The sequence below is a fragment of the Scardinius erythrophthalmus genome (genome assembly GCF_964197995.2).
Source record: "Scardinius erythrophthalmus genome assembly, chromosome: 1".
NCBI classification, from domain to species: Eukaryota; Metazoa; Chordata; class Actinopteri; order Cypriniformes; family Leuciscidae; genus Scardinius; species Scardinius erythrophthalmus.
In genome coordinates this window covers 64,544,866-64,555,576 of record NC_138221.1, presented here as the reverse complement: position 1 = coordinate 64,555,576, position 10,711 = coordinate 64,544,866, and the positions used below count along the sequence as shown (strand labels likewise).

Below are 10,711 nucleotides of genomic sequence, written 5' to 3'. Positions count from 1 at the left end.
TTTTACCCTATTCACCTAGTGTCTCGCCTTCATTTTCAAATCTCAAATATTTTGATAGAAATTTCACAAATATATTAAGTATATTATAAATAAATAATTTGTTAGTCAATACTAAATTATTTTAGTGAAAAAAACTTAAATGTAACTGTAAATTTTAGATTAAATGAACTGTTGGATTTTTAGTCAATTATTTTGGTATGTTTAACTCAAACAATCAAGTAAACAATATTCAGAGATTTTATTAAGTTAATAAAGTTAAATATTACTGTAATATTTACTAAGCCACAAAATTATTTTTTAGAGTGTAGTGTGTGGATCAGTTTCTTCATTGTTTACATTTCATTTCATTGGCTCTTCATTTCATTGGCTGAAATGGCTCTTTCGGCCATTTCATTTCATTGATTTGATTAAGTTAATAAAGTTAAATATTACTGTAATATTTACTAAGCCACAAAATTATTTTAGAGTGTAGTGTGTGGGTCAGTTTCTTCATTGTTTACATTTACATTAACATTTAATCATTTAGCAGACGCTTTTATCCAAAGTGACTTACAAAAGCAAATACTATATGACTAATGAAATACTACAGATATTTAATAAAGTAATCACTGAATAAAAAAACCCTGCATATTCGACACTGTAAATTAAATATGCATTGATTCTTATTAAAGCGATCAAGTTATTCAGTCAAGAGCAGTAAGTGATTTTCTCTTTAATTTTTGTTGTGTGTTTTAAAGGGATAGTTTGCATTGAACAATTTAACATTGCCTCAAGACTTAAAAACACATGCAAATGATATATTTTCATAACGATGCATTACTGACACAATCAGGCCAGTGAGATTTCGGTCTACATTCCCAAGCAAATTTCACCGACAGTGAAACGTGCAAATGATAAACTTTTACCCTATGATGGTTAAAGTTCGCTGTTAATCCATGAATCAAAAAATCAATTTAAAAAAAAAAAAAAAAATTATTAATTTCTTATTTTTAAATTATTATTTTTGTTTAATTGTATTATTATTTTACAGAGAGCAGCGTGCGCTCACATACACACACACACACATGGAGTGGAAAAGAGCTGCTTGTGAAGTTATTAAACAAGCTGCGCGAAAATGAAACCTAAACGGCGAACACGGAGGGGCGGGGGCGAAATATTTTCAGCTTTTTTCTCTTTCGGCCAAAAACTGTAAATGGCATTTTCGGCCGATAATTTTCGGCGGCCAAAATTTTACTGCATCCCTAATATTTGCCTAATGCCTCCCAGCTGTCTACTTTGGCTCGCTATAAAAAAAAATCGCCACTGGGAAAACCAGCAATGCAGGTTTGAGAGGTGGAGCCCCGAGGGGGGGGGGGGGATGGGGGGGGGGGGCTCAAGCCCCTGCCCCTTTTGTCTCAAAATGTATTGTGCCCCTCTCTGATAAATGTAAATAATAATAATTATTAAAATAAATATTATAATAAATAACAATACACTTATACACCATTGCCACGAACAATAATAATACAAACAAATATTAAATATTATTTTTTGGCGGAAGCATTTGGCGGAGGTGAAGTGGCAGTAGGCGGAGTTCTTTTTTTCAGCGCTATGTACGCAGCAGTTCGCCGCGAGTCTTCAAACTGCACGGGCAGCAGGTAATATTAAGCTAATACGGAAAAGTTACATTTATCCTACCATGCTACTGTAAAAGTTGCGGCAGCATGTGAGTTATGCTTAACAATCATAAAAGTATAACTCAATTTCAGCCGCATTCTGAGTCTGACAATGTCATTCGTTTTTGTCCAGGCCATAAGTGTTATTAGCTTGGGGAAATACATCTAGTGAAAGGAAATTTCATGTCCAAGGAAAAGTCCATGTCCAGCTCTAAATTGTAAGGAATTTATATCTTTGATTTCATAGTACACTTTACAATAAGGTTCATTTGTTTGTTATTCATATTAACTAACATTAACTAATCATGCAAAACAACTAAAAACATTACAGATCATGTACAAAGTAAAAATCATCAATTGCCAGAAAGTATCCAAGGGTTGTTCACAGAAAGAGAATGCCAACATGACTTAAAGGGAACTTGTACAGTTCAAAAAGAACATAGGACCAATGCAAAATACCATTGCATTTCAGTTAAAGGTGTAAATCTATGGAATAGCTGTCACGAGGAACTAAAAATATGTGGGGCACTTAATAAGTTAAAGAAACTATTTAAAAAATAATGCTCTGAAACTATATGAAACCATTTAAAGAATGATAAATGAACAAGCTGCTTTTGTTGTATTTGGATTGTGCAATGGTATTGCATAGGAAATACTAATGTTTTTGTATTCTGTTTATATTTGTTTGTCAACATAATGATGTAAGACAATAATTATTTTTATTTTTTATTAAAATATGAGATGTTTTAAAAAGGTAGGCATTATAAGCAAGAGCTTCAGCCTACACCTGTTTCAGACTGTGCTGTTGTTTGTTAGCTCAACTGTGTCTGAAACTAAACTAAACATCTGTTAGGCTACTGTAGGCCTATTTGTTAATTTTAGTTAATAATAATACAACTTTTAATTGTTTGTTCATGTTATGTCACAGTCAGTGCATTAACTAATGTTAACAAATACAACTTTTGATTTTAATAATGTTTTAGTAAATGCTGAAATTAATATTAACTAAGATTAATAAATTGTGTAGAAGTGTAGTTCATTATTAGCTCATGTTAATAAATGTAACTAATGAAACCTTATTGTAAAGTGTTACTGATTTCATAGCTAACACTTTATTGAATACATAGGCCTACAATTTATAACATCAACATAACTAATCATAAATTCCTCATAATTACCGACTTGATTCTCTGTTTTGTTTGGTAATGTAAATAATAATTAGTTATATTATCATCGTTTCCGAGAGAGGCTCTCTGACCTACTGCTGCTCTCCATCGAGTGAGATATTCCAAATAATTGTGAGGAAGTCATTAAAATAGATAAAACACAACAGACAGACGGATACTGCTTTAAATACAGGTGAATTATTTGAAAAATAAATGTTTTTTAAAAAAAGTGCCCTTTTTGGTCCTTCCGCCCCTGCTCCGGAGGAGGTCTGTGCACGCCACTGTGAATCATGGTAGAGTCGACAAAGAAAACGAAGAAAGCGTGGTCGGAAGAGTGCAGAGACTGCTCTGCGTGAGTGGTATTTATGACAGAAACGTTAAATACAAGTAGTCCACAGCGACTCTAGGGGTCGTTGTTTGAGAAAAACGGAAACTGCATAGTGTGCCTTTAAGGGGGACATGTCCAATATGCATGCGTGTCGGTGATGTGTGAATTTTGTCAGTAGATCAGTGATGTATGAGCTTGTATCTGCCCCTACCATTGCTTTTATTTTGCATTATTTACAACTAGGGTAACTTAGGCAGCTGTGGTATATTTTTCTGGCTTCAGAAATGATCTGAAATACAGACGTTGCCACATTTCGTCTGGATTCTGTCTCAGTTTTTCTGTTTCTTCATGTGATCACAGACAGACTTGATGATGGTTAGATCATATCATACCGGCTGTTGTCAGACTCTGTGTGCATACAATAAAAGTCACTGGATTATTACAATTAATGGCAAAAGGAATGTTTTGAAATGTAAACTGATATTTCCTACTGACACACTACAGTAAAACATATCAATAACCGGTTAACCGGTGAAAATACAAATGTGCCTAAGACTTTTGCACAGTAGTGTATATCTCATTATGATCTGAAATATATCTCTGTTTTTCTCAGTATCATCAGCAAGAAGAGAAAGATAGCAGCATCACCAGTATCCAGATGTGTGTCTATGAAGAGTAACATATACATGGTTCACCCCACTGATCTCTGTAATGAAGCCGTGCCCTATGACCCTGTGTGAGTATATTCATGTACACTTAAAAATGTATTTGTTACTCTTACTTCATTTAATTTAGGAACATTTTTAAACTCGATTTAATTTAATTCATTCAAATTCATTTTCATTGGTTCAACACAATTTAGTTGGATTACATAGTTTTATTTTAAGATAAAAATATTTATAACTAAATCTTCTTACATCATTCAATGTAATTTAATTAATGTACCAAGGTATATTTAATTCATTATTATTATTTTGTTGATACTATTTAATTTAATCAATTTACTATTATTTAATCATCTTAGTTTGGTCCAACTTATATTGTTTCATTAATTTACTAATGTTTAATTAATTGACTTATATTGCTCTAATTTAAAGATCTAGTATAATGTTTATTACTTTAGAATCAAAAATAAAGAACAAAAACAGAAAAAAAAAAACATGAAAAAAAAAGTGTCCTGTTGCATGAAGCTAGCTGAACAAACTTGAGTATCAGAGCAGGTTTAGAGTTAACAAATCCAGATAAATCCAACCTGGTTTAGATCAGCGTTCCAGGAGAGTTTCGTATACAGCAGTGCAGCAATCATTTCCACACAGAGTCCATTTTTGCTGTCCTGCACACACTAAATTAAAGTGACAGCGCATGGCTCGTGGTCAAAATTAACACAGATTGACATGAAAATTCAGTTATCTCACCATAAATGCATCTAATTAAATTATCCTATTTTTCAGACACGTATTTTTCTTTAAGCCCGGGGTAAAGCACAGCACAGCAAAGAAAAGCAAAACACCTACCATGAGTAGCAAATAAAACTAATGTGGTTAAAAAAAAAAATAATTGTGAAATATACTGCACAGTTTGATATATTATGTGTGGAGAAGGGCCTTGCATCTCCTGGTCCGAGAACTACACTGAACAAGAAAGCTGCACAATGGATAACACTCGCTGTTGAAGTGGATAAACAAAGTTCTGTACGACCCGTGGGACTTTTTACATAAAGATTTAAATGCTAAAGAAAAAAGCATGAAAGTTGGCTGTTTTTTGTCAATTGTACGTTTTAATTTAATGTTTGTGATTTTAACAGAAGAAAATTACATGTTTAAATGTTCTTGCCACTTACTTGAGCAAATTAATATATAAATCTATAAGTAATGCATTGAATAATAATTTAGTGTGTTTAAACGTGAATAAGTCTAAGAAAGACTGTATAACTGTTCTGTGTCATGAGAGTTGCAATTCTGACAAAAAAACATTTTTAGTAACAACTTTTGGATTTGAAATTAAAAAAGTGAATAGTTGTTGTGTTTGTAGTCTACAGTGGATATATATATATATATTTTTTTTTTTTTGCTGAATTACTTATTGATATAACTTTAATTTGCCATTAAAACCCTATTTAATATACTTTGTTTATAGAAGTGTCTCTTTATAATAAACCTACATAAGTGAGCAGAGACATCTAGACAAGTAAGTGACACTGTTATTCAAATCGGCACTCTTTGCTGTTTCCACGATTTGGCTCTATAAATCAGTTTTATAATTTATTTATTTTTTGTCAGATACCATCTATGTTGAAATGAAATGAAAGCATGTGAATGAGGAGAAGCGTTAGTATAATAGAATGTCGGCAATCATTAGCCCCTTTCACACAGTGCTTTGAACCCGGGAAATTGCCGGCAAATTGCCAGAATGCCTTCTGTGTGAACGCAAACATGACCCGGGATTGATGCCGGGATCGATGCCAGGTTGGGGACCTAGTAACATTGCAGTGGTCAGTCCCGGAACGCGCGCTGTGTGAACAAAAGCCGTAAAAATGCTGTGTCGTAATGATGATGCTGAAGCCGGGATCGTTTGCCAGCTAGTGAAATATACGTAATGCTCTAGTTTATGATCGAATCAGAGAAAAAAATGCACAAGCAAGAAATCGCAGCTCATAAGCAAACTTAAGACGCTGCTGAGACATTACATGTCACGTGTCTTTACGGGATTTTTACGGCTTGTGTGTGAATGCACTCTCTGATTCCGGAAAATCACTGGCAGTGTGAATGAACCAAAATTAAACGAACCCGGGTCAAATCCCGGGTCACTTTATCAGCAGATTTTCCAGAATCTCTGTGTGAAAGGGGCCATTGACATTCGCATTTGACAGTACTAGAATTCTCAGAGCACTGTTCAGTTTGCTGAAAAACAGTAGAAAATAGTTATTTTTCCATGGAATTTTTGGGAAAGTTGTGTGAGAAAAACACAGACATGGCAGATTCGGACATGATTAAAATCGCAAAGTATATCTGTGAAACACAAATTTCTCTAACATCCCCCTTGAAAACTTGTCCCTTCCGAATAGGGCTAAAGACACATTTACACGTCATGAAAGAAGGATTTTTTTTTACCGTTGTGTTAAGGATCCACCAGCTTTGATGGTCAGCTTTTGGAAGTGGTGATAAGCAAACTGAATTGTTGGACAACTTCGAGAGTTGTGAGGGAAACATTTTGAACATTGTAGAGGAATTGCTTTAAGTGCCGTGTAGTCTCTAGACTCTGATGGCAGAAGGTCTGGACTCTATCACAGCTTTTCTTGGCCAAGGACCGCCCGAAAGGACGTCTGACTGACATGTAATGCAACTGATCACAGTTCGTTTTGTTCTGCGTCATGTTTAGGGGCATGACAATATAATGTTGATGTCCCTACAATAATGCCCCTCACGGTCGACTGCCGCACACACATAATAAAACATATTCAAAAAACAAACAAAAAAACCCTTCACTGTCGTCGCTCCTTTTATGCTTCCGAAGATCCTCCGTGAGAGATGCGAGAACGGTGCATCTCGCAGGTGGCACTCATCAGTAATCACACGCTCTCTCACGGCCCTCTGCCTCATCCTGCCACAATTACATGTAATGCTATTTTTGTCTTGATTTCGAAATATTTTATATGTATCAATATACAGCCATACATGGCCAATGGAGATTTTGCAGTATATTGAAAAATATATGCACTAGTTTCCCATATATAGAAATATATTATGTAATATATTGCATTATATTTTGTAGTATATTCCCATGTATTTTTGTTCCGTAAGGGGGGAGACATACAAATACTGCAATATTGGAGGGGAACAGAACCTTGAGGAACTTTGTCATGAAATCAACTGGCCACAATATATTTATTATATGTAAAAGAGGTTTATGAAACAAACACTTCCTTATCATTTTGGTTGTGGTATGATTTTAAATAACATATTTCAGTATTAAAGATATTTACATATTTTCTCTATTTTGATAAATGTCTTTTCTGTTTGTTTTAATGTCTTTTCAGTGGTGGAAGAGCTAACCAGATCAGATATGTGTCCTGTCAGACCAGCTCATCCTCCTCCTGTCAGAAACACATCAGTCATCATGACACAGAAGCAGCCCTGCAGCTCGACTCTCACCAACCAGTGCATGATGATCTGCAGAGAGTCAAAGACCGGCACAAAACCAGCATGAAGAACAGATATGAGAGAGTTTTTGAGGGAATTAAACTACAAGAGAATCAGACCCTCCTGAACAGGATTTACACACAGCTGTACATCATAGAGGGAGAGAGTGAAGGAGTGAATGAAGAACATGAGGTGTTACAGATGGAGAAAAGTTACAAGACACTCCAAGACACTCCAATCCACTGCAATGACATCTTTGATCCTTCACCTGAACCTGGATATGAGGAGAAGAGAAGAGAGAAGAAAGACCAAATCAAGACTGTTCTTACTAAAGGCATCGCTGGAATTGGAAAAACCGTCTCTGTGCAGAAGTTCATTCTGGACTGGGCCGAGGGAAAAGCCAATCAGGATGTAGATTTTATGTTTGTGCTTCCATTTAGAGAGCTGAACTTGATTAAAGATTATCAGTACAGTCTTCACAGACTTCTGCTGGACTTTCATCCTGAACTTCAACATCTGGACTCAAAGATTTATGATGAATGTACAGTTGTGTTCATCTTTGATGGTCTGGATGAAAGCAGATTGACAGTGAAGTTTTCAGACAGTGAGAAAGTTTCTGATGTGACTGAGTCTTCATCAGTGGGTGTGTTGATGTCAAACCTCATGAAAGGAGATCTGCTTCCCTCTGCTCTCATCTGGATCACCACCAGACCAGCAGCAGCCAATCAGATCCCCTCAAACTACATCAACCGTGTGACTGAAATTCAGGGATTCAATGACCCTCAGAAGGAGGAATACTTCAGGAAGAGAATCAGTGATGAGCATCAAGCCAGCAGAATCATCTCACACATCAGAAAAGCAAGAAGTCTCCACATCATGTGTCACATACCCGTCTTCTGCTGGATCTCAGCCACTGTGCTTCAAAACATCCTGAAACAAGATCTCAGTGCAGAAATCCCTCAAACTCTGACTGAAATGTACATCCACTTCCTCCTCATTCAAACTCATATGAGGAACCAGAAGTATGAAGAGAGAGATCCAGATAAACTCCTGCAGTCCAACAGAGACGTGATTGTGAAACTTGCTGAACTGGCTTTCAATCAGTTGATGAAGGGCAATGTGATGTTTTATGAGGAGGACCTGAGAGAGAGCGGCATAGACGTCACTGACGCCTCAGTGTATTCTGGGATTTGCACTGAGATCTTTAGGGAGGAATCTGTGATTTATCACAGGAAGGTTTACAGCTTTGTACATTTGAGCTTTCAGGAGTTTTTTGCAGCACTGTATGTGTTTTCCTGCTATTTACACAAGAACAGTGAAGTTCTGAAAATGTTCCTCACAGGAATGTCCACAACTCGGCGTGAAAATGTTCCTCTGGATGTGTTTTTGAAGGAAGCAATGAATAAAGCCTTGAAGAGTGAAAATGGACACCTGGATCTTTTCCTTCGATTCCTTCATGGCATCTCACTGGAATCCAACCAGAGACTCTTACAGGATGTGTTGATTCACACAGAGAACAACCCAGAGAGCATCAAGAAAATAATCCAAAACCTCAAACGAGGTCAAAAAAACAATGTCAGTCCTGAAAGATGGATGAATCTGTCACACTGCTTGATTGAAATAAAAGATAGTTCTGTTGTTAAAGAAATGCAGGCATTTTTAAACTCTAAAACAAAAAGAAAAACTCTTTCTCTTGCACAATGCTCAACATTGGCGAACATGATCCTGATGTCAGAGGAGGCATTAGATGAGTTAGACTTCATGAAGAACATCAAATCAAAAGAGGGGAAATGGAGGCTGTTACCCGCTGTGAGAAACTGCAGAAAAGCTGTGTAAGTGTGTAGATCTAAGAATATTACAATATGTAATATGTAAACATAATGTGAAATAAGTTGTGATGGAGGTTTGATGAGTATTCTCTGGACTTGTGTTTTTGCAGCAAATCTTGTTTTAATTTTCAACCAAATTAATACTTTTATTTTAATGAAATAGATTTTTACTTTGACTTGATCTAAAATAGATTTTTACTAAAAAAATAACCACCCTTAAAGAAAAAAAAAAACAACCCATAGATTTCCCATGTTTTCCACGTTATCACAGATTTCACGTGGGAAATGTTCAAAAAACACGATTCCCATGTGAAAGTAAGTGATTCACGTGTTTTGCATGTTTTTTGGGTTTTCCTTTTTCAAAGAGTTTTCCTTTTTCAGATTAACAGCCTGTAATCTCACTGATCAGCACTATGGAATAGTGGCTTCTGCTTTACAATCACCAAACTCCCCCCTGAGAGAGCTGGACCTGAGTAACAATGACCTGAAGGAGTCTGGTTCAAAAGTGAAGCTGCTCTGTAAGGGACTGGAGAGTCCAAACTGTCAACTCAACATATTGAGGTTTGGCTTTCACATTGATTCAGTCAATATGTTCATATTCAAGTACAATTACCCTTCTAGAATACATAAGAAGAAGAATTTTATGGCATAACATGTTTATTGTGAAATTAAATAAAATTAAGTAATTTTTTTTGCACCAAAAGTAGGGTGTTTCTCAAAATCAAGAATGCAAAGAACAGACTTGTGTTCTTGGGGAGAACTCTCTTGCTAGTTGTTCTTGGAAGAATGAACTCACAAGGCGACGAGCACACAGAACGCTGCTGACACTTTGAGACGATGTGTTCTTGCTGGTATTGCGCAATAATACCGCCGCACAGACGCCGTCTGCAGTACCCAATCATAACGAGAATATTGACGATAACAGCCAGGCTTTATCGCCCAAGCCTACCCTCAGCTCAAGGGATTACTCTACAACTGTACACTACAATGTAATGTATATTCATAACAATAAAGCTACGCTTATGAAGATTCTCACTTCCGAAAACGTTTTAGCACATTTTCGATTCGGTCAGTTTTAGTACCACAGCTCCTTTAAGACTTGTCAAAAATGTCCACTGTTATGGTTAGCTAATGTCTTTGCATAGGAACAAGTATCAATGCCAATGTCAGCCCTGAAAGATTGATGAATCTGTCATATTTCATGATTGAAATGAAGGATAGCTCTGTTGCTCAAGAAATTCAGGCATTTTAAACTCTAAAACAAACAGAAAAAGTCTTTCTCTTGTACAATGTTCAACATTGGCAAACATAATGCTTATGTCAGAGGAGGTAATGGATAAGTTTTAAGTCTTAAAAAGCGCAACATTAAATCAAACAAGGGTAGATGGAGACTAGGGCTGCACGATACTGGAAAAAACTTACATTGCGATATTTTGTTTTTCTGCGATGTATATTGTGATATAAAACAATTTCACCAGATGATTTGAATAGCTCTATTTGAAAAGAATTAATAATTCTAGAATAATTGGGGTGATTATGTAGAGGAGTGAATCTGCATAGAAAATTATAAACAAATTACAAGAATAGATTAACA

General features: G+C 35.8%; 1 protein-coding gene across 1 annotated transcript in view; it reads left to right on the top strand.

The window, feature by feature from the left end:
- Positions 1-3,768: 3,768 nt before the first annotated feature.
- Positions 3,769-10,711, top strand: part of LOC308696405 (NACHT, LRR and PYD domains-containing protein 3-like) — a gene marked incomplete at its 3' end in the record, with an annotated part of 35,449 nt that continues 28,506 nt past the window's right edge. The window contains exons 1-3 of the mRNA XM_081375127.1: positions 3,769-3,885; positions 7,186-9,120; positions 9,499-9,678. Coding sequence (XP_081231253.1) covers positions 3,818-3,885; positions 7,186-9,120; positions 9,499-9,678 — 2,183 coding nt within the window. The 5' untranslated portion in view covers positions 3,769-3,817. The remainder of the gene's footprint in view (positions 3,886-7,185; positions 9,121-9,498; positions 9,679-10,711) is intronic.